Below are 25,527 nucleotides of genomic sequence, written 5' to 3'. Positions count from 1 at the left end.
GAGAGACCCAAGGCACAGCCCTTATTATGATTTGATGAAATAACCCCTCTGCCTCCTTTTAGCCCAGCCCTTGCTGAATGTACCCAATGATCATCATGCCACTTTCATACCCTAATGCACTTTCTATACTGAAAACCACGAGTGATCCGGCCCACATGCACCTCCAAACATTTTTTTTCTGATATTTTAAAGGAGATTTTATTTAGAGGCGGTGCTTGTTGGCTCCAGAGTAGCGTCGTAACGACACTTTTTTTCAATCCCTGTTAAAAGAGTTTGACCAGGGGCAGAGTTGGTGCTGGGGGGTCGCCTAGCCTAGTATTTCCTGGGGGGTGATTGCTGTTTTTTTCAGCAGATTTTTCTATTTTATTTTTTATTTTATTATTATTATTATTATTATTTTTCTACTTCTCTGAATATCGTCTCCCTCTGTAAGATTTGATACCCTATCGAGATTTTTCCTTTCAGATCATGAACAAACTATATGTTGGGAATTTAAGTCCTTCGGTCACTGTCGAGGACTTGAAGCAGCTCTTTGGGGAGAGGAAGCTGCCAGTGGCCGACCAGGTCCTACTGAAATCCGGCTATGCTTTTGTGGACTTCCCCGACCAGAACTGGGCCATAAAGGCTATTGAGACTCTTTCTGGTAAGTGTGGATTTGATAACTACACGGGTGATGCTGCGGTGACAGAAAAATCCACAGCGAGTGTAAACTGGGCAGGTTAAAACACACAATAGATTGGGACAGAAATGTGAAATGTTAATAATTGCCTTACCCTGTATTTTTTGCTCGGGACAGTGTTGGGGTTTGCGATCACACCAGTGCCATCAGAGTTTAGATGATCGCTCAGTCACCATGGTCAAACAAAAATTGGGTAAATTATAGATCATAGGACACACTCAGGGCTTTACTGCCCGTATGCCTAAAGAAAACACGAGTCGTCGTAACGCAATTAACGCACATAATAACCTATATTTTGGAGATACCGATACTGTGGGGCGCTACTTTGCAATCACCCACTGGAATGTATGGGATGGTCTGATGGTTCGGGTAGGCATAATTATTTTTCACTTATTTTTTATCTTGATTTTATTGAAAAGAGCAGACCAAAGGAACCGGAAAAAACTTGTCAAAACCATGTTCCTATGATGTCTGGGTATGTTTTTACGAGGTGTCTTGGAGGTGGGTGATGGGGGTCCGGAGGAAAGAGCTAATAAACAGGTAGCTGAGGGGGGACGAGGTGAGACGCCAATTCCGTGCTGCGCCAGGCCACTTATACACATAATAGTAGTAACGAAAGCCATGTTCAAGCTCGTTGTGCAGCACGGATATTCCCCCGGCTTTATCAACACGGAGAAAGACCTACCTACATAAGAGTACAAGTCATTCTTCTTTCAAACCCCCTCTTCTTTGATCTTGCATTCTTTACTGAGAGGGAAAAAAAATACCCCTCATTGCAATGAGGGTTGTGGGAGTGGAAAGCATGGCTGCCCATTTCCCCCATACTATATAAGCTTATCATGCTTCATTTTGGCGCCGATTTCCTGAAATGTGATTCACAAAATGTCACACGGCGAACATTTTAATCAAACCATACCCACTTTATCCGCCGCAATACGCGTGACACGTCCATTTAAAGTTGTTTTTAAGGGGTTACTGTTGCATATTGAATGGTGAGGCACCTACTTGTGAAGTGATTCAAAGTGTTGCTGTAGGCCTACCGGTCATGTCAGCTTGTATTGTTACTTTCATGATGGAGCTAATGTTACACTATCAATTTTCGTCCCTACAGGTAAAGTTGAATTACACGGAAAGGTGATAGAGGTAGACTACTCTGTTCCCAAAAAACTAAGGTAGGCCTAATGGATGTATCTGACACAAACACACACGCACACACACATACAAACACACACATACATTTTGTCATACACTTATATTTTTGTCCCATGGCACGCTTTGACCTGTAGGCTTCCGCTGTGAAATGTAGGGGGAGTTTTCCCTCTTCACCGGGCTTCAGTGTGTGTTTCTGCAGGCAAATCAATCTTTTATTATCTGGCTTTGGAAATGTAATGCAATTCTGATTTTAAAAATAATCAGTATGTGCCCTAACATTCGCAGAACACGCGTAGCCCATAGCCTTCGTGTGATCTGCATTTAGACCTATCCCAATTTTTCAATATGGACAAGGACACACACACACACACACACACACACACACACACTGTGCATAAACTAAATTAGTGTATCCGAGATTCATAGCTTGGATCTCCCATATGAGCTAACTTTACACGAGGCTACAATTCATAATCCCCCCCCCCCTCCCCAGGCCATTTAGGCCATTTATATCCAATATGAGTATGCAGGAAACTTTGATTTCATTATTGACTGTAACACTGCAATGTACTATGAGTTGCATACTAATCAAATGAGCCTTTCCTTTGGTTAGTGTGTGTGTGTGTGTGTGTGTGTGTCAGAGATTTAGTGTGTGTGAGAGAGCGAGAGGAGGAGAGGTGAAGGTTGTCAGCTAATCTATGAGTCAACCAAAAACTCTACAATCCCACTTTTCTTCTATATCACGGCCCATCCTGCACGCGCAGCCTGCAGCCTACAGGCATTCAGCAGCTTCTGATTGATTGAAATAATAATAAAACCCTTAAGCATTTGCCTGTGCGTAATGGCGAAAAAACATATTATCCCTCGATGGTGGCAGTTGATATCTACTCCATCTACACATACAGACCTGCCTCTTTTCATAACAATGCCTTTGGGTGTAGGAAAGAGTACATTGCGTGACAAAAAGGTAAATATTCAAGCCCCTTGTGGAGGAACACGTGACCCTTGCTTTATGCGCCTCCAGCCCAGTCCTCCCCCTCTAGTGCAGGCTAGACTTCCCTGCATACAGCTCTCGCCTGTTTGCTGTGCCACACTGAACAAAAATATCAATTTAAAATACTAAATGATGTTATTTGCTGTACTTTGACTCGATTTTGAGGTATTCTGTAGGCTGCGTGGAGTGGGGCGCAACATGGTGTAAGCCTGCGCCACTCCCCACAGCAATGCGCACGTAGGCCATGGAAATGTTGGAGCCTCATAATGGCTGCCATGATGGCCCTGCACTGCACGACTAGAGGGGGAAATCAAATGAATCAAACGGCCATACATGTGGCTGCGTGTGTGCAGTCAGCACTTTGTAGGCCTGTGTGAGCTGCATGCGCGTTGAAAAAGGCCTTAGCGTGATCTTCGCCACGGTTGAGTTAGTTGAGTCGAAATGTCTATATTCAATGACGCCTACAGGTGTTCATTTTGAAATGCACAGAGAATCTGTGAAATTGGGCGAAATTACACGTGTAGGTGCAGCCCACGTAGAAAAGGCCTATATGTGTGTGTGTGTTTGCCCAGAGGGCACTGCGAAAAAATGAGCTCTGTTATGCAGTTTTATTTGATATTGTCCAAAAAAATATTTGTTCAAATCGTTTTTGTAGTGATAACGTTTTTCCACGTTCAGGCTTGAAATTGTGGTGAGTGCTGCAAAAGGCTTGTCAGCTATTGTTCACATTTAGCTCTCATAGAGAAGTGGAGTTGTTTTGTTGTCCTTTATTGCAGAAATATTTACGTTGATTTAGTATGGACTGTTTAAAAAGCGTCTTTTTTGTCCCTCGACGTGGGATATAATTGTCTTAAATTTTAGAAGTCTAGTTGATGCAAGTTTAGATGTGTGATTCTGATTAATAGCTATCAAATGTATCCATGCTGCTCTAGCTGCTAACATAAAAAAAAATGAAATTGATAATTGTGACTCATGTAGGTCTACTCATAGAAATTATATTTCCTCTCTGTGTTTGCTCTATTAATCTAATATTGTATCACCCATTCTTGCATTTAAATAATAATGGTCATTATTATAGATATGCTTAGCTGGTTTTGGTGTAAAATATACGTCATTACTATAGGGAAGTCATAGCTGAACATAGCATGAGGAATGAACCAATCATCAGTTTGGGTTTTCTCAGTCAGGAAGTTCTGTGTAAGCTCAGGTTTCAGTCTCATCTTGAGGCCTGCTGCCACTTCTTGCTTTTTGTCAGGCTGCTGCAGATTTCACTGGCGTTTGTTGTGTGTGAAGTCTGCTGTTTGTTTTTTAGTTGTGTTTTGTTGTGTAATGTCTTATGCAGTGTGCTGATAGGTATGGTGGAATTGACAATTAAATTAAATCTATTTTTAGGTAAAGAATTGTGATTGATTCTGATACTGTCTGTGTAATTACATTTACTAATGAACTTATATTCTGGAAAGAACTGGGCCTTTTAAGTGCAATTACTGGACAAAGATATTAACTGTTGTGATTTTGATATCCTAATTTTGATTTTAATGTTATTGAAATGACAGTTATTTTACATTTTGAAATATTAAATTGATTCAAAATCATCATCTTGCATATGTTTTTACTTTTGATTCATTTTAAAAAGCAGTAAACTAGCTTTTTGATTTAATTTGTAAAAGCCTTTGAAGCTTCTTTTCTCAGTAAATGCAGAATAATTAAGTTCACATTATCAATCATGTTCCAAATATATGTTTTAAATTATAAGGAATATTTTTATCAAAATTGATCGATATGATTATGAGATCAGTGTTATAATAATGTAGGTTACTTAATATAGGTTTTATCTGGATTTTAGTATTGTGATCTCATTCAAAATTACTTGCATATTTTGATATTTGCAAGTAAAACCTAAAATTAAATGTTTGGCATATGTAATTTAATTGTCATAATCATCTGAGCTTCTTGCAAAATTGCAGGTGTAAGATATAAACTATTACATCTTTTGATTTGCTGAAATAATCAATACCAAAGAACACACTTACACTAGAGAAAATAAATTAAATCTTTGGTGGCAGTTGTATGTAGAATGATTATGAATAATTCCTTAATTTATATTGGCTAAATTTCAATAGAATATGCATTGTTTGACATATTCTGAAAGAGATTTCTCACACTAAAGACTGAACAATATAACTGTGAATGTTGAGTTTGTTAGCCTAAAGGTAATTATTCCTGATGTATTTTTGCTGCTGTATTTTATTAATGATGATTTATGCTGCCACCAGAAATCAGAAATTGTTTAAACAAGTTTTCTTCTTTTTCAATAACACGATTACATCACCTGCTGCATGTTCCGTTTTCATCTTTTGAGTTGAAATTTCTTGAAGTTTTAAAAGGACATTTCTGAGTCTCTGCCAGTGCAACACAGTGTGACACATGTATTTTGAATTGTTATAATTGTTCAAGAGGAAGCAGAATATAACTTGGTGTTAACTGATGTTGGTGCTACGTAAATGATATGCAGCGTTGATTGACTAGAGGAAAGGTGGAGGAGGTGTGGAAGAGACAGATCAACAAGTATTATTAGCCATGTGAAGACAGTTTCATGTCACTTCAATTGTTGTGGAATAGGCTACACATTTAAATCTGTGTTCCTGAATATTACACACTTGATTGGTTATGTACCTTGCTGTTGTAGGTGATAAAGCCAGACTTTCCTGTCATGATTATATACTAAAGTAAACAATTGTTGAACATAGAATTGAATGGAATCTAGTAACTAACTGTTGCATCACATGCCAGTAAGTTTTATTACAATAAACATAGGTTGAACTGTCTTGTGCTATTCACATGAATATAAGTTTATAGTGTATTGAAGTGAAACATAGTTTGATAAAGCTAAATTGACTACTAGACCTGTTTGTTCCAAAAGGGGTATATACCAAGACATGGGTGTAAACATCTGCATTGCACCACAGTGCACATGCAGATGTGTGTTGGGTTTGTCAATGCACACTGAGTCATAACAGCGAAATACGATAGCCATCAGTTGATCCACTCCGAATCCATTAATACTCCCCAGTTGATCCTGGGTGTGGGGGGCTCTCCGAATCAGGCTCCGGTTTTGTCCGGAGTGATAGCAGGAGGCACTGCACTGCTCCTCTCCCAGCCTCTATCCGCTGCTCCCTCCTCATGACTCCTAATGTCTCCCTTCACCTGTCTGTGAGGAGGGCTCGCTCATTTTCACAGAACACAAAAAGGGACACGCTTTGTGGACCGAGGGGAACAGATGAGGCTGTATGCCTGAGGTGTCCCTCAAGAATGTTCATTTTCTGCCCTAAAGAGCTTTGCTGTTGTTTGTTTAACTCGCCGTTGGTCTGCCTCAGGCTTTGGACTCACGAAGGGGGGGTGGGGGGGCGTTCAATGTGATGCATCTCTGACCGATCCCCTCTGCTGTGCAATAAGGCTCATAAGAGGTGAAAACATACAGCAGTAAACGAAATATATTTGCATTAGCACTTCCAGGAATAATCAAAGTGGTAATGACTGTTTATTTGTCATGTGCCAGATATAGGTTTGTAATCGAGTGTGTTCAAGCCCCTACGTTCTCATTTCAGTCTTTCTCCAGCAGTGCTAAATTTGTATAACATTTATTCCTTTCTCATAAAAGCGGAGTAGTGTATTTTTCTCTTGAAGTGATAACAGCCTTGCTAGTGCAACAGTGTACATAGCTTAGGGGAACGGTGGGATTAGATATAAGAGAATTGTAAATTCATTGTGTGTCTATCAGACCTGTGGAATCGCTGTTTAAGCTCTTTGTGTTGGAATCTCCTTTCACAGACACTTGAATGTACATTTCAGCAGCAGCAACGATAGAGTATCTCTGTGGCAAGCTGTCATTCCACCCCAACCTGTTGCATGACTAATACGTTACTGCATGGTAACACTCATTAGAACCAGGAATTCACCAGAAATTCACCAGGAATGAAGTAGTCAGCCTGATGGCTATGGGACAGCGGTGACTAGGTGTGGAAGGTGTGGCTGGGTTTAGAGGAATTCCTCTGACTTGAGGTTCTGAGTGTCCTCTTTTAGTGCAAATATGAAACAGGACCATTCACTGCTTGCTTATGGCCGGCTGGAGATGGTTTCACCTGAAGGGAAGTGACAGAATTGGAGCAGCAATTCCTGATGTGCTTGGTCAGTGACAGATAGCAGTTTCGGCTGAGGAGCACCATTCAGCCAATAGGACACGTAGTTGGAACGGTTGCTCCTGTCTGTGTGTTTTTTAGATGTGACCTCACCGTTACTTCTCACTATTTATTATTATTGAATGATAAGAGCGATGGAAAGATAGCCCATAGCAGGAAAAAAAAACTTAGCATAAAGTCTCCTTGAACTGAGCCAGTGGGGTCATTTTTATTCTGATGTTGAACTGTAGAAGTCCGTGAGAGGATTTGTCACCGATGTTATATTGTGTTTGGTCGGTCGGATATCTCTCCTGTTCGTACAAAAAAAATCTGTCATCAGTCTAACTGCTGTAATCCTCACCATCCTTCTCCTCTGCAGCAAAGACCATCACTGTTTTGATCATTTTGTCTAGTTTTGTAAGATTTATGATGTTTGAGGATGCTGTTTTGCTAAGTAGGGTTTGATGAATTGCTGGAATTTTAAATGTGCTGCATGTGAATATTTAATGAATATTAAATCATTATTATGAGTAGCGCAGTTTGTACCCAAGTTCTTTTTTGGGTAAGTAATTTGAAGTGTAACAGCTGCTCCGTCTCTCTCTCTCTCTCACCCTCTCCCTCCATCTCTATCAGTCCCTCTGCTTCTCAGTCTGTCTCTCTTGTGTTAGTGTGTGTGTGTGTGTGTGTGTGTGTGTGTGTGTGTGTGTGTGTGTGCGGCATGTGCATGTAGGGGGGGTTGCGTACACATGCAGCTTGAGGAAGACACTGGAAAGAGAGAAAGGCTGTGGCGAATCCCAGCTGAAGGCATTGCTGCATGCCGGATGTAAAGTTTAGTGTTTCTCACCCCCTCAGCACTCAGTATGCCAGTGACATGGTATTCCCAGTGGGCACCCAAGGGTGTGTCTCCACGCAAGGGTGGGCAGCTGAGACACAGGTGGTAATTCTCACACAGGCAGACCCTGTCCCTGTCCCATATCAACGCCATATAACCCACTACCCGTGCGGAAATATGGAGCTCTGATGGGTCTTGAACAGGTGAAATGAATATGGCGAAAACATCCAACGAGCCTATCAGAGGGCAACAGCGAGCGAGCCAACGCCCTTAACTCTCGCCCGCAGCCAATCCTGCACAAGCGGGTCGAGTTGTTAGGGATAGAAGGTGTGGATGTGAGATTTATGAAGAGGCCTTGACTGGCCTGACAGAGGAGCCCTCAGTATGTTCATAGGTTGTCCTTAACGCTCGGCGACACTGGCGTAGAGCCTCGATTTGGGAATGCTGCTGGCCTGAAGCGTCTCCCGGTCCAATCGCCTTCCTCATCTGTTTTTTCAGACTTTTGCCACGGCCATTTCTCAGTTCTCAAGGTCTTTTACCTTGTGTGTCACGTTAAAAGGAACAACCGTATTTGGTGTAAAAATTAAATTATTTAAATATATGCATTTGCCTGTTTATACACCAAGTTTCGCACGTGGATGTGTAAATGTTTTTTGATATTGGCTTTCCATGCTGCAGTAAATGTTGTAACACATAGGTGAGCATGCTTAAATAGGAGAGAGAGACAGAGTGAAAGTGTCATTGTTGGTGTGTTTGTGTGTGCACGTCCATGTGTTTACATTCAGGTAGCTCTATATTCAGTTCCAATTGTTCTAGGTTGGGTTATTCTCTGCGTTGCTATGGGAACCAGATTTGAGTGTTGTGCTTAGTTATAGGAGGCGAGCTTAAAGTATGATGGGTTTCAGAATATGAGCCCGAAGCCCTCTGGAGAAAAAAGGGCAACACACAAGCTGCAAAAAGGAAAGTTATGTCTCTCTTATCCAGCCTTTACAGAAAATAATCTGAGCTGACTGCATTCGCCACCCTGGGTTTCACCTTACAAGTTGTCATTATAATATCTTTTGATAGCGTTTTCACAATCCTATGATTACAGTTTAAGGTTGTTGTGAACTGCTGTGAGTTTAGGGACCCTGTAATTTCCCTCCTTTCCAGGAGAGTGGAGACTGCCCACCCGTTAGCTGCGAGCGCCGGTCTGTAGTGCTGTCTTGTCTCGGCGGCTCATGCTATGGGTGGTGCAGTGGTCAGAGTGCTGATTTTATATGACAGTGAATACATATCCCAGTAAGGTGTCTCAATAAAAATGCCTCTTGAATTTAATGTTATCTCTTCATTGAAACGCTCAAGTACTCATTTTCTTTCCACAAGTGAGTCAGGGAAAACTGCCGAGTGGGCTGCCCATCTATGTCACTGCCTCAACCCTTTCCTGACCTCTCTTATTCATAAACCCACTCAGAGCCACCGTTTCCATCCTCTTCCATATGTATGGAATGGAAACGCAGGGAAAATCCCCTGCAGAACAAATCATCTACAGTAAGGTCCGCACAGCTGAGCCTCCAACACAAGTACAGTGAGCCAGAGTACAGTCTGCGCATTGTGTTTCCTCTTGTTTCACTCTGCTTCTGACGGAAGAGGAAGACCTGGGGAGGACTTCCGAGTCAAAGAGGCAGAGTCAGAGAGACGTGCGTGCGTGTGCGTATTTGTCTAGTATATCAAATCCGCATGTTTGTGCTTGTCATTCTGTGTTTTTCTCTGCGTCTGTGTCTCTGTACTTGTGTGGGTGGGAATGAGCACTGCTGATAGAGGGCAGTATTTCTACCCCTTGGCTGGCAGGCTGTGCTACAGGCTCGGAAAGCTGGGGCTGCTGGTGGCTCCAAGTGGCTTCGCCCCTCTCTCAGCGGAATCTGACGGGTCTGCCCACAAAAATTAGGATTGCTGATTGTGGGTTTCGGAGCTGACAGAAATGGAAACCATCTATATTTTCACATCGACCCCGTATCTTTCACTCTTCTGTCCCAGCATCTGACTTCACTCCCTCCACGGTTTCCTACCTTCTCTCGCAGTCTCTTTACTGTGATGCACTGTACTGTGTAACACTGCCGTCATTCTCGCTGCTGGGCAGTGAGTGCATTAAAGAGAATCACTCTGATAGAGATCCAGCCTCGTGACTGGTAGTTAGATGCTGAGATGTAATTTATTAGAGGAATATCCCCGCCTACAGTGAGTAGGATAAATTTCTAGAGACACAGATCATGGCCCTGTTGTGGTAAACACATCATTATCTGAAATATGTGCAATGTGAAGTGGCTACTGTATGATTTATTTCTGTCTTTTTAAGTGGAAATTTTTTTTTTTCTCTTTTAACCGTGTATTATCTTCGTCTCAGTTGCATGATAGAGCGAGCTCATTAACACATTCAAGTTAACAAAGTACTGAGAGATTTGTTTGCATCTATCTGGCTTCAAAAAGGCTCTTTCTGTTCTATTCTATTCTATTCTATTCTATTCTATTCTATTCTATCCACAGGACTGTTTTACAACCGTCCACAATGGCAGCTCTTCTCATGTTTTACAGCACAGAGCTGTGGTTGTCTCTGTAGGCTTTCCTTGAGTTTCAGTTGAAGCAGCGTTTAGTGTTTGGCAGTTGTGATATGCCATAAAGCCTGTTGTTTTAAACAGCTGTGCTTGATCCTGTCTATGATTTGCTGAGCCCAGAGATGAGTCGTGTAGTGTGGGCCAGGCAGGTGCTAGAGAGCAGAACGGCTCCATCCGCCTCCCTGCCAAGTGACCTAGCACATGCCAATACCCAGTCAGTCAGAGAGAGAGAGAGAGAGAGAGTAAGAGTGAGAAAGAGAGAGCGAGTGTGTGCGTGTGTGTGAAAGAGAATGATAGTGAGAAAGCAATGGAAAGAGAGAGAGAGAGAGGGGAATAGAGAGGTGCAGTCTGCTTAGCATATACAGCATCGCTGTATCTCAGTGCCTCAAGAGAGAAACCCTATGGGAGCCTCTTGATTTTTATCACACCAAACGTCAGGTTGTGGAGAGCAGAGTGTTTTCATACAGCAGCCGCAGAGAGCTGCACATGTAGAGCTGTGAGCAGAACATGAAAAAACTGTTTGTAAAGAGTTGCTGTCTTGTTGACCCTCGGTTCATATTTCCCTGGAGAGGAGGATGTATTCAATGTCGTATTGTGAAGTGCTCAATCTGTGCAAGTCATACTGGTTTCTCCATGCTTAATATTTCCTATGGGTACAGTAGCAGCTGTGCTGATGTTCTACTGTACGTGGAGAGCATTGGCTCACTCTTCAGGTTATGAAGCTATTGCAAACCATATTGTTTCAGCGTAGTTATGTTCCCATCTATAAATGCACTCTGTGCCTAAGCAACACCCACTGGTAGTGGTGATGCTGTCAAAAGTACAAGCAAGTTGCTAGGATACCAGCTGATTGATTGATTGGGCATGTGTGTTAAACATTGAGTTCTCAATACTTCTTATTGCCATCTGTCTTCAGCATTCACCAAAATGCTGGCTCTTCAGCCAACAATGCAGCACAATTGCCTTAAGCACGCTAACAACATTATGACACTGATTAATGCATTACCCATCCCTGTCAGATTCAATGAAGCACACATTGACACAAATCCAATTACAACCAAAGTGTGTACCCACTGTAGAGCATGATCCTGTAAAAATCTAAAGGCAAAACCTGGGCATCTTCAGCTCACCGGGTTAGTAAATATTTGATGTTGAAGCAGCCATGCATGTGTTCTTGCGGGTGGGGATGCGAAAGTTAATGGGGTCTTTGCTTCTGGTGCATAGTAAGATCAAAACAACTCATTTTGTTTTTTCCACGTACAGCTAAGCAGTACAGAACAGCAGCACACTCACTCTGCGCCTGCTGAGGAGATTTTCATTTTGATTAATGGTGAATTCCACAAGATGCAGCTCACACGATGATTTCGATTCAGCTCCTCACTCTAGGGACTGTCACACTCTCTCTTTCCACTGCAGCGTTTGGTGCCTCTCCACCCCCCACCCCCACCCCCCATGTGCATGTTTTGTGTCAGCGGGCCATGTGAAACCTAGATTGCGTGCGCTCTCTCTCTCCAACTCACAATGTCACTTCTCCCCTGGCACAGCGTGGCATTACAGAATGAGACCGGTTCTGTGTAAGCATGGAGGGGGAGTAAATAGTGTCCAACTGTATGTTATGTACTGTAAGCTAAATGTGAGCCACCCTATCATATAGTGTAACAGAGCCAGCCAGTTTATTCTTAGTAGAGTTGTGGTTACCGCTATTGGAATTCTTTGACAGCAATAGACGTCTGTGTATGCATGTGTCTTTATGTCCTTGTGTGTGTGTGTGTGTGTGTGTGTGTGTGTGTGCGCATAGCGCCTGTGTGTGCCTGCCATTCCCCAAGCGGGAGGCAACAGTTCAGAGCTGGTTGCTAAGCTGGTTTTGTTTTAAGTGGTGTGAGTAGTGACTCCAGTCAGCCCAGTTTCCAGTCTCTTGACGTTGCGGAGAAATAAATTACAGAGATATAGAATGACAAGCTTCAAAGCCGAGCTTGATGTCAAAGAGACAGCGGTATGGATGTGGAGCGACTGAAGATAGTACATCAAATATGCTACACTTGAAGAACAATCTAATTCAACAGGACTTGTATTTGTTCTTCCTTTCGTCAAGTGTAATTGTTCCTCCTTTGATGGACGTGCAGCTGCGCTGGGTACATCTCAGGCTTTCGTTTGTGGAGGATTTACAGTATTGCTGCTTCCTCCCCATCGCCACATAGCGTCAAAGCTGGTGTGTCCCTGCGCTCACGGCCCAGGTCCACACACACACACACACACACACACACACACACACACACACAGACAGGCAGGCTCGGATTTGATCCAGTGCCAGTGAAAATAACGGAAATGCCACCAGACAAAATGCTGCACTGGTTCACTTCTCAAAACACTGGCCAGTTCTCTTACACTGTTGTCGTCTTTATAACATGGAATAATTACAGAACGTTATATAATTACTGAACGTTAAACAATTACAGAATATTACAGGACGGCTGAATCATTACCCATCTTTCGCCAGAGACTGAAGACTCATCTCTTCAGGTTACACCTGGACCCCACTTGAATTCACAAATCATGTAACGATTTTCCTCCCCTTCTACTCTTATTTAAAAAAACACTCTGATTCTACAAATGCTACTTATTCATATTAAAGGCTTAGCTGATGAAGACTGTGATATACAGTTAGTTTTGACTACTGTTGACAAAATGCACTTATTGTAAGTAGCTTTGGACAAAAGCATCTGCTAAATGATGTGATGTAATGTAATTAAATTTACACACTGCTAACAATAGCTTTTTGATGATGAGGTCCTTTTATAATGTGTGGTTTTTATTACCATTTTGTTTGTCCCGGGCCTTGACATTGACTCTGTGGTTTTCTGAGAGGTTGTTGTAGCTGTCTTAAAGAATGAGCAGCCAGGTTTTCAGGTCAGCCCTCACTGCTAATAGCCCTTCCACTTAAACAGGGTATTTGTTAAAGAGGGGAACCAGCGTCATATGTTGTCTGCCAGGAATGATGAAAGCAGCCGGCCTGTAAATGCTTGCAGATTTGTTTCAGTGTTCCTGTGTGGTGGAGAGTCATAAGCAGACAGCCAGAGTAGGGCTGGAAACAGTTGCTAAATTAGAAGACTGCACCCTTCAATATCCCCTCTCACAAATCACAGCCCTTCCTTCATTGTGATTGCTCTATTTATCATGACGTGGTTCTGAATTCGAGCATCTTTTCCCTTACGCTGTGTGCATTTACCAACAGCAGCAAAGTTGGAGGGAGGTTATGATTTCACCCCTGTCTGTTTATGTTTGTTAGAAAGTTACAAATGGATTTAGCTGAAATTTGAAGGCCCAAGGACCACTTGATCAGATTTTGGTGCCGATCCGGACCTGGGATTTCCGCTATTCGACGATTATCATTTTTTAACCACAACCACTATGCTGAGTTCATGTGCAAGGTCCGACATCCAGGACTTCCAAGTCAGCTGCTAACAGCGTTGCATTCAAGTGCTATTTTCTCAGAAAATAAAACCCAGAAGACAAACAACAAACAAACATAAACCGTTTTGGAGACCGCAGCTTTGCAAGTTGAAGGATTGCTCAGCGTTGGCAGAGGTTTGGGCTCTACCAAGTGCCTTCTAGTCACATACAAGATGTAGAGGTACCAACAACAAACCTTTCCCCCAGGCCTTTCCACCATAACCATAATTCTCTCTCTCCTTCTCTGTCTCACTTTAAATGCTGCCCACACAACAGGCATTTCCATCCGCTCTCCTCTGCTGTGTGGCTCTGGGCAGACTCCTAACTTCAGATATCGACGTTCAACTCAGGATTTTTTACTCAAGCATTTATCGCATATTGATTATGGCTCACACCCTCATGAGCACCTCAGATAATTGAATTAGCCCACATATTGCATGCCCATGCTCCACACACACACACACACACACACATACACACACACACACACACACACACACACACACACACCCTCTAAACTCCAACTACCCCCTCCCCTTCCTTATCCAAATCACCCATTTCCCGTTCCCAGCACCCACCTCCTCCAGTCCCCACTGATCCCCACACACACACACACACACACACACACACACACAAACACACATACACACACCTCCACACTAACCTCCAGCCCACTTCCGGTTCCTCTCAAGCCCCCCTGCCTCATTTCGGAGACTAGGTCAGGATTTGGAGCCATTTGAGCCACAGGATTAAACACAGACAGGGATAATGCCACTTCAGCCACTTGTGAGTCACGTGACACAAGATGATCTAAGGTTTTGGGAGGAGCACTATAATGTAATTAATGTATTGGAAGCTCTTATCCATCTAGCTCCGCCCTGCCTACAGCTAGACGCCCATAACTGTTAAAAAAAAACCTGTTGTTTTGCAGCCGGTGGCGAGGAAACAAGTGGTGACGAGAAGATTTTTCCACCCTCATCACTTTTTTCTGTCTCTCCATGCTCCTCCTCTCTAGGCAGTAAATTGAATCTGGTCTCTCTACTGCTCAAAAATTGCTATTGATGTAATTTTAACCTTAAACCGTTTTGCACTGCCCCTGCCCCCCAACCCGCACATGTGTGTGTTATATAGATAATCCCTCCCACCCTGTTCCTCTCTTGATGGCTTATTGTGGTTGCTTCACTCTACTATACCACACTTTACTTCACTCGCTTTTAATCTACAATTCATTTAATCTCTTTATCTGTTCTTATTTATGGATTTTTCTTTATTTTCTTAGTTGCATTTTCTTTATTAAGCAGTGTTAATTATTTGCAATGTTTTCATTTTGTATATACCTCTGGTTTATATAAGGTGTCTTTGAGTATCAAGAAAAGCACTATACAAATAAAATGTATTATTGTTAGTAGTAATAGTATTTATTATTATCTATTACTTATTTATTTATGTTTATTAATTAATTTGTGGCTCCAATCCAATGTTCTGTCTATATTTTCCATTAGGACACTACACTTATTTTGTTTTGTTTTGATTCAAATTCATATTAAACAGTGGCCTATTCCTTTATCAGCCACAACTGTCCCGTCCCTCAGCAGCATCTCACAGCCTGGTACCGATTCCCGGCCCAGTGTTTAAGAAACGCAGTGTGTTACATTGCACACACACACCGCCAGCGATCTTGTGGCTCCCGAACGCTTTGTTCTGCCACCGTATGGAGAGCGAGCGCTCCTCAGTGACAGTAGCTGTGATTGGCAGGATGTTTTTAAAATATGCTCCTTGTTGACCGGGCTTGTCAGTGTTTCTGCTTCTCAGAGGATAAGTCTTCACTCACCTCCTGCCAGTTACACGTTTTCACTTTCTGTTAGGGACTCCACTACAGACAGGGGGAGGAGAGCAGGAAAGAGAAGAAGTAGTGTGTGTGTATGTGTGCGTGAACAAGTAACCTCTCTCTCCAGAGGGAGCTGGAGAGAATAGTGAGATGGGAGGATGAGTGAGAGACAGACTGTGGACGAGCAAGAGAGGGAGAGAGCAACGAGAGAGACAGACAGAAAGACAGACGGGCGGGCAGACAATCCGAGGGCTTGCATAATGTTGAGTGGTGTACGTGCGGTATTGATCCAAGTTAACCCTGACGGGACCTACACCTATGGCAGGCAGGCTCAGCCTCCCAGCTATAATACCGCACGGTTGGCAGATTAAAGGATGAGACCTAAGGAACATGCTGTACAACTCAACGTAAAGCTACAGAGCACAGCAATGAGGAGCAGCTAACATCGGACCCACACTGCACCACCGCAGTATGAGCTGGTATCCACCTGTCAGTAGCCCTTAGCACATAGAGCAAGCCTTTGGTGTGTGTGAATGTGTGTGTGTGTGTGTGTGAGAGAGAGACACAGAGAGAGTATATCTATATGTGTGTGTGTGTGTGTGTGTGTGTGTGTAGGGGAGGGGGATGTGAAAAGAACGCACACCAGTCGCTATGCGTTAGTGTGTCCACTTGTGTATACGTATATGTGTGTGTGTGTGTGTGTGTGTGCGTGCCTCTGCGTGCATGTGTGTGTCAGCCTGTGGTGTATCCCTGTAGGCTCGCTGTGTGCCTGTCAGTGACAGTGCAGCAGAGTGCTGACTGTGTGCTTTGTGATGGGGACTCAGAGGATTCCTCAGTTTCTGAAGGAGCAGGCTGCTGCTCACTGTGGAGGAGCGGGTGTTTGATGTGTGCAGGACAGTATAGGACAGGACAGGACAGACAGGACAGTGTAGGGCATGACTCTGCATGTCCTCTGGAATCATCCTTGTATTTATTTTTTTGTCTCATGCTTGTGGCTCAGTGGCAGGGGAAGCGGTTGCAGCACCGATGACGTTTTATGTGTAGATGATCTAAATGCTGGCGTTGCATCTGATTGAATGTTTGCTGCACTTGTGTAAAAAGAAATCCCATTTTGCAAAGGATTGCAAGTTGTGTTTCATGTCCATCACTATAAGCCTTCAATGTTTTTCGTTCTATTTTAGGTTTTGGGTAAACACCGATTTGTTGGTGAGGTTTGCTGCTGTGTGTAGGACTGTTGGCAGGTCTTTGGAAGCTGCCTGCGCTCCACACTGGTGTTTCATTCAGGTTCGGTTGATAATCTCAGGAAAGTTGTCCTAGCGATAGTTACAGTCAATTGTCTGTCACAGTTTCTGTCCCAGCCGTTCTGTCAGTGTAGCATCCTTTATGAGGCAGGGCATCCCATATGGTTCTTACTAGTCATTAACATTTATAAAGCTCCCCACTGCAGCGTAAGCAACTGTTTCACACTGCCAAGGCCACCTACTATACTGGTTAAGAAGGAGGTTCAGCGGGGACCTTTATTTAGAAAGAAAGGGGCGACGACGGGGGACGAGAATGATTGGCGCACCAAATGCAAATGTACAGATTTGTTTGAGAATGTGTGAATTCGTGTTGTGTCATGCTGGTGTGCTCAGTAGCTGTGTTGCTGCCAACAGTTGTCATTTAAACAGAAATGCATTGTGCCACAGCGATAAGCAAATTGAACATTTTAAAATACTCACTTCATTGGCTGAGGAGCCAGAAAAATTGTTTTGTGTCAGCTAGGTACCCTGTGGCATTTTAGCACCAACTGAAATTAAATGTGATTATTACACCTGAGAACTGAAATTAATTTTACATCTACAGCTTTATGCAAATTGCTCTGCACATTTTAAGAGTGCTACATATGTCTAATCATATTGTGTATGAAAATGCTATATGATTTAATTGCTTGTTTTCTTGCCTTTCATTCTGACCATATTATCTATCTTTGGGCTTACATGCCCAGTGAAAATCATAACGCTCTATACAGAAAGTTGCTTCCTTAGGTAATGATGAGGACCATTCATCTGAAGCAGGATAAACATTTTGCTACTCCATCCTTAACACTGTGTGCATCTCAAACGTAAATGACTTGCTTGGACCGAGTTAGTGAAATCAATTGAATCATTCTGAATCAACCTCATCCTCTGCTATTGAATTATTCTGTGGTCCAAGATATCAATCTACTTGATGTTTCTCCGCATCACCAACAGACCATTTCAACGCACTCTGTGTTGAATGCAGCGGTGAACAAACGATGTGCGAGCGCTGCTTATTTACATCTTTCTATTATCCAGCTGAGTGAGTGTTGACAGCAAGGAGCAGGCAGATCTCGACAGGAAGGCTGTAGCTTCCATTAGCAGGGAGCTGCGTGTGTCTACCTGCCTGCTTTTCTGCCTGCTTTCCTGCCTCTGTGCCACAGCCACAGTGAATAGTAATGCGTGAGGAGAAACAGGCAGGCAGGTGAGCCTGCTGCATCCTGATGAGTTCTTACGTACGCGCTGAGGGCCAGCAGGGAAAACAGAGCCCGGCACCTGAGCGCTACACACTGAGATGAGATGGTTAGCAGCACCGTGGAGCGCCAGCTTTGTTCACTTTACAGTGTCAGTGTGAAAAATATATGATGAGGGAGAAATGACAAAGAGCATATACAATGTCCATGTTCTGGCTTAGGCTGATGGGGAATAGATTTGTGATGAATGCAATTCAATGCTGGGATGAATAGAGAGAATTAATTAAATTAAATGTGAAGGTAAGTGTCACTGGTAACGATGGCTATTACCTTGAAAATATTATCATATAAATTGAGTTGAATCAAGGTCTTTAATATTTCTGACCCAGTATCTGTTTTGTGCACAGCTCTCTTTTCTCCTCTGGGTTCTTTTTTTTACTTGTGGCCTCGGTCAACTTAATTATTGGTAATGATCCTTAATTCTTAGCAGGCTTATTGTAACGCAGTTTCTTTACTATGTTTCTCTTAAACATGGCTCACAGTAAGTGACATTTCAGTCAATTAATCTATTTATATTTACATATACTTTACTGCATTATAACAATTTTCTGTGTCATCCATAGCTTGTGTTTGACGCCATGGGCCAGTGGTTGTGTGCTTTACCTTTCAGCATTTGGTTAACTTGACATGTTGAAGCATGCAACTAATGGTTATGTTTTAAGAAAAAAAAAACAACAACTATATGTTTTATGTATATAATATGTAATACGTAAGCTGAGGAACTGCTACAGTGTCATGCACATATTTTCGAGCAGCAGACCCTTTTAGTTAAAAGACAATGACAATGGATAGACAGTTGTACCATACAAATTCTGTTATGTCTGCTCCGCAACAATTGGATGCACATTAGAGACGTGTCACAGAGGACTACACAGAAATGGCACTGTGCTCTGTTTTAATCCAGCAATAGAAAGCACAGTGGGAGTGCTGCCAGACTTTGAAAAGAGGAGCAGAGGGACGTCTTCTCACACGAGTACAGTAGGGTCTCCTGAATATTGTTGACTTGTGGCTTCCTCTTGGAGATTTCAGGGCATTTAGGTGCTTAAGAGCTTAAGGGTCAAAGCTGGAAATGCGGTTAATTCAGATTAGACTAGTCTCTGGATGGTGTATAAGGACCACCAGACTATTAGACCAACCCACCCTGACTGACCCATATACCAATCGAACCAGCACTGTTTTCAATATTACACAGGGTAAATCAGAATTGTGTCATTTGCTAAATGCAGTAGATGGTGCAGAGGCATCTTGACAACTTGCAGAGCTTTACAGCAACATGCTGACACACTGGTATAAGCACAACTTCACATACAGAGCAATGTAGGTGTATCTGATTGTTAGATGGTCACATAATACTACACTAAGCACTGAAGCATTGGACTACACACAAAGGAAGACAGACACGAGAAAAAAAAACAAGCAGACAGGCTTTGCAATATGAGCGTATAGGTGCATAATCACAAGCCTCAAATGTGATTTATGACCGTAGAGGTTTTAATTTCCTATTTTACCGATATTGTATGGCTGTGATGAAGCCTGTATCACCTTTCATTTTGACAGTCATCCATTCTCTTGTGCGCAATATGAAGTCTTTCATCGGCCTGAGCCTTTGTTTCTGGCTTGACTTGGACTTCCGATATCTATTGTGTCATCAAGCGAGGCCATCTGCTGGAACAAAGCACTTTGTCAACGCACAGATTACAGAGAGGAGAGGAGGGCGGTATAGGAAGCTTTCTGTTTTTCTGCCATTAGACTGATCCATTGATATTACTCACCATCTTATCACAGGGACACAATTGTCTCTTATAATCACCAGCTAATATGTCGCTACACTGCTGCGAAGCAACGGAGGGGCAGTTTATAATCAGACACTTTTGAGAATCAGTCAGCGAGAGAGTTGACAGCCGGATGGAGACAGGAGAGAGGGAATTGACAATTGAATGGATTAAAAAAAACACGCTTTATCAGTCAGGTGAGGTTTTTTATGGAGGAACAATTAGATGTGAGGTGTTTTGCAGAGGTGACTGTGGTAGCTTGGTGAGGCAGCGTGCCCCGGACAGGCCCGGTGAACTGAAAGGCTATTTGGGATGTCTCTTTATTCTTCCCGAGAGAGCTCCCCCGCTGGGCACAGAACTGCGGGCCTTGTGAGCGCTCTGACAGCATGGGCATCTGCACAGAGCCGGGGGGGAAAGGTAAACAACGCTTTTAAAGGCCTCATTAGACAGAATGCTTGAGCAGAGAAGGAAATGTTTAATCACTGCTGCCTTGTGAGTTCCTCTTAAAAGTTTTTTCCCAGTCAAGGAACTCTGAAGGATATCAGAAAAAAAAAAGAAAAACATGGACTTACTGTGTTCTCCCCTTGTGTTAATACTGATATTGACGACTTGGATTTCTTTTGGACTGTTCAACAAGAAAATACTTAAAGATAGTTTAGGACAAGGTGAGTGGCCATGATGCCCCATAGAACAGCATGAAATGAATTATTTGCACTCACTGAAGGTGAAAGAGGTTTTTAATGTCTAACAAGGTTGTTGGGGAAAACAAAAACAGTTTTTAGCCTTGTTTCCTTATGTTGTATTTTTTAGTGGTCAGTACAGCCTGCATAGGCCTATATTTCATTTAATTCCATTTCATATCAATTCAATAAATGGCAATTGAATGGAATTCAGCTGTCTCCTGTAATTAAGAGACAATTTAAAATACAAAGCTTTACGAACACTGTCAGGTTCACGGTGATATCTTTGAGTTATACGCCTAATATCTCACGATATGTTTGACTCGCAGCGTTTTGCAATTGCGGTATATATTTTAAGCCATGCTGTTGGCTACTGCAAAATTACTACACTATATTAATCTAATGTATACCATTTGTGGTGGGATTCTTCCCTGACTGCCCTAGCTATTGACTTCTTGTCCCACCGCTTTTCTCAGCCTCCACCAAAGAGGGTATCATTTAAAAGCCTTCCCCCATTTTGTATTGGCAGACACATGCTCCTTATTCAATTAGGTCTCTCCACATGCAGCCCTGTGATTTATGTATGGTGAATTTCATTTGGAGCTTTTGACAGTGATGATCAGATGTTCATCGTTAGGAACACTGCAAGATGCTGGCGAGGGGTGAATACCCTCTTTCTCACCCCTCTGTCTGCCCGCCCTCTCAGAGGTTAGAATTCCTACGACTGCTCCGCATGCATGTGCGCATTAGTATGCACGCGTGTGCGCAGACATGGTTTTTTACCTTGTGCAGTGCAGCTGGGTGCAGTAAATATTAGCTTTTCAAATGAACATGGCCACCCTCAGATATTTAAAGGCCGAAATTGAGAGGCTTTCTTTTTTCTCTTGGCAGGCCGCTCCAAACCAACAGCAGACAGCTTGGTTACATTCGACAAACATTAAGTAACCATCGACTTCAGTCTGCATCTTCTACTGCAGTTCATTTTGGGCTTTGGGAAAGCAGGAGGAGGGCTAGCTGAGAAAGGGCGTTGGGTTCACCTTGACTGCAAACAAACAGGAGATATTACCACTGATGCCTGCTGCTTCAGATATTACCACTGGGTTATGCCCCGTCGCTTTGATTATAAAGCAACAAACTTAGTAACTGTTGCTTGAGGACATACAAGTTGTGGGAATAAATCACGCGTACCCAGACCTGAGCAGTGTGTGTGGAGAGAGACAATAGTGTGTGTTGCCAGGTCTGGGTGGTGTGTGTCTTGGGGCCCCTCCCTAAACCCAGGAGACGGACAGACAGACAGACAGACAGACAGACAGACAGACAGAGAGCAGTGATCTTATGGGCAGCCAGTAGCCACAGGCATGCTGGAAATGAGATCTTGAAGAACTGCTGGGACGCACTGTCACTTTTTCCATGAGATGCCCATTCAGGGTGCTTCCTTCAGCAACAGAGGAGAAATATTTCAGAATGAGAGACAAGCAAGTGACTTTTAGTTCCAGTTAACGTGTGTGTTAAAGAAATAAAAAAGTGGTCTAGTTTGAAAAGGAAGAGATCCATGTGTTGTGGTGATCTAGTGTTACTGATGTAGTGGATAAAGGAAGCCTGCTGCACACGCCAATCTCCGCATCTCTGCTGTGCCCTCCAGGAGTGCACCTCGCCCCTCTCTCTCTCTCTCTCTCTCTCTCTCTCTCTCTCTCTCTCTCTCTCTCTCTCTCTCTCTCTCTCGCTCGCACTCTCGCTCGCTCTCTGTCAATGGATCCTTCTCCAGGGTGCTTATATAAAGGGTACAGAGGACAACACCACTGTTGCTGTGCACCAGTTCAGCCTCATGCGGTCTAATATTACTGATCAAGGTTAGAGTTGGCACTTGAGAAAAGCAAATCAATTAGCAAAAGCACAATAGAGAACCTGGCCCTCAGAATTCACGGGCTATTTAGCCAGACGATGCCGAATGAATGGAGCTTTTATTGTCCATATTCGGCTACCCAGGAAAGTCGACGTTTGGGGCTGTTGCTGAGGTTTGGAGTTGGCCTTAAATGCTTTTCTGCCGTTGGCTGCTGTTGGATCGCAGGAGGTTGTTTACTATGTTGAAAACGGTAATGTAGTTTAGTGGTACAGACTGATTTTATGGGTCTATCCTTGTTTGCATATTGGTTGCCAAGAGAGATCTTTCATCAAAACACTCACCAGTAGCCACTTTCAATGACGGAAGGCTTGCAGGCCAGTGTTTGGTAGGATGCATTGAGAATAATCACTTTCCCGTTTTTCTATGTTTTACGGTCTCTTATTGTCAGAGGAAACGCATGGGAGAGGCAGGGATGTAGTGGAGGATAAACCCACCTCAACTCAGTTTGCCTGTTGTTTTACTTAAGAAAGAGTTTATCCACCTTTTCAAACTGATTTAAATCTTATTCATATGGATTTATCGAATAGATTATAGTCTGTAGAATCACGCTGATGTAATTTGCATCTAAATAGGGTCTTTTCAAGAAACTAAAACATCACAGCAGCACTATTTTGAAAATAATTTATTTTGTGATAATATTTGTTGTGTTTTGTTACTGTTTTTGTTGTGGTTGTTCGCCTGATGGTGATCACTGCCAGCAGTTTATAGTTTACCCCCCTTACATTTAACAATACATCCCTGGATGGAGGGAGGGAACGGCAGGAGAGGAGAGAAGGGAGCGGGTCTGTCCCAGATCTGTGTGACGCTGTGTTGCTCTTCTCCCTCTGGGATTTTTTCCTCCAGCAGCACAATTAGAAAGAGTCATTCATTCATGTCCAGCTGCCAGCCCAGTCCTCTGCTCCTCGCTGACAGGAAATTCTGACCTGCGGTCTTTTGCACCCAGACGACTGCAGATTCTGGAGAGAAAGATGCAAGCCATAGATGGAGAAATATGTGTTTGTGTGTGTATTGGAGGGAGATAGAAGAGGGAGATAGAAAGGGAGGTATGTGTGTGTGTTTAACTTTGCACGCACATGTATTATATGCTTGCTTCCGTGTGTTTGGGTGTACCGTGCCGCAACCCCCTGAACTGAGATCCACCTCTCATTATCTCTCTCCCCTCTCTCCTCCCACACCAGCACTCTCACTCCATTTCTGTACCTCTGTCCTCCAATCTCTCTCTCTCTCCCTCCTCTAATACCTCCTATTCATACGCTGAAATGCTTCTTTAATGGTTATTGGGATTCGTTCCCTCAGCGGTGTGGCTTTTTCTCCGCCAGCCTCTCTGCTTTTTAAATCAGCAGCTCTCATTGCGGAGCTGGGCTCACTCACGTTAATGTAGTTGTTAACAGCTTGTGGTCGCTGGGCGGTTTGTGTGGCTTTGCTCTCTGAGCGGACACGCTCACTTGAGGCAGAGAGGCTGTTTGGTTGCAGTGGATCTCAGAGAGGGCAGAGAGGGAGAGTCCTGTCTGTCTGTCTCCGGGTCTGTCTGAGCCATGGGCTTGTCTCTGTATCAAGTGCAATCCACATGCACAAAGTTGGAATATCCAACACGTGCGCGCACACACACGCACACACACGCACACACACACACACGTGCACACAAGCACTATCTGGACAGTATGAGGAGCGGAAGTAACAAAAATGAAATGATTTAAAATATATTTGTTGGTAATGCATGTGAATTGAAAACAAGAGCGATACATTGTCAAGCAATTGGGTAAATCCAAGGATGATTTTTATTAAGATATAAGTGATTTGATAAAAAAGTGTCAGATTGCTCGACTTTCTCCTGTTGCTGTCTGCTGCAGGTTTGTGGAAGGAGGTTTGTCAGTGGGTGTGGTTTTCTATTGTCATTTAGGTAAGAGAGCAGAACTTTATCTCCAAGCAATAAACAACCTTGAGGCTGCACCACTAAACAATAAATGGCAATTTTGTAGTGCAAGTGATGAATGAAAGGAAAATTTTATATCTCCAATTATTTATATTTTTGTCACTTCCACCTTCCTAGGGCTGGCCTTTAAACGATAAATGGCAGTTTTGTTGTTTATATGATAAATGATGAATGATAAAAAAGTGGTGATAAATGCTAAAAATGGTTTGGTTTTCATCAAATCATCTCTACTTTAATCATGTAGTCTTTGGGTTTATCGAATCACTTGACGATTCATCATTCAGTTTTTCCATTCACAAGCATTTCCAGCACTCTTGTTTTCAGCTCACAACCATTGTCATCAGATCTATTTTTTATCATTTCATGTTTTTTTGTGGGGCAGTAGCACGTATAGGAGGGTGCTGCTGAAAGTCACTAGGTGCTGTGTAATAAACCCCCTTACCTACACACCTGTGTTTCCTCCAGCAGGTCTGTGACAATCCTCTGATTTGGGTTACTGTCCAGCGTGACTGGGACAAATGAGTCGTGGGTGTTATACAATGTAATATAACATAGACTGATTAATTACATACAATACAGTCATGAAGGTGACTCTGCATTTCAGCTCTAGTCATGAAAGTTAGGTGGTTTCTCACGTATTGCAGAAACTAGTAACTCTCCCAAATGACTGAGTTTGTGAGTGTGATGCTGCGTATGTGAATGTGTATATGAGTGTGAGTGTCTGCGAGAGTGAAGTTTCAGCTTTCGGCTTAGTTGTAAACACTCTGTCTGTGCCATGTGTTGGTGAGTGTGTTCCTGACCATCAACAGACAACAGACGACTGTAACTCCCAAGTGTGTTTGTGTGTGTGTGTGTATGTATGTGTGTGTGTTTGTGGTTCAGGTCTGTTAAATCCACTCCCTCTCTGTCTCTCATCTCCGCAGGAGTCGGAAGATCCAGATCCGGAACATTCCCCCTCATCTACAGTGGGAGGTCAGTAGTTTGTGTGTGTGTATGTGTGTG

General features: G+C 43.1%; 1 protein-coding gene across 1 annotated transcript; it reads left to right on the top strand.

The window, feature by feature from the left end:
• Positions 1-283: 283 nt before the first annotated feature.
• On the top strand, positions 284-25,497 carry LOC139647195 (insulin-like growth factor 2 mRNA-binding protein 2; the record flags this gene model as incomplete). The annotated part of the gene is made up of 3 exons (XM_071523059.1): positions 284-643; positions 1,791-1,851; positions 25,449-25,497. Coding segments are annotated over exons 1-3 (285 nt in total), but the record flags the coding sequence as incomplete, so codon positions are not given.
• Positions 25,498-25,527: the final 30 nt, after the last annotated feature.

The sequence above is a fragment of the Centroberyx affinis genome, unplaced genomic scaffold (assembly GCF_046629955.1).
Source record: "Centroberyx affinis isolate AG114_WGS23_722 - 3 ecotype Tasmania unplaced genomic scaffold, CSIRO-AGI_Caff_v1 ptg001058l_1, whole genome shotgun sequence".
Classification (NCBI taxonomy): domain Eukaryota; kingdom Metazoa; phylum Chordata; class Actinopteri; order Beryciformes; family Berycidae; genus Centroberyx; species Centroberyx affinis.
The sequence above is the reverse complement of the archived record's forward strand: the minus strand, read 5'-3'. Positions and strand labels throughout refer to the sequence as shown.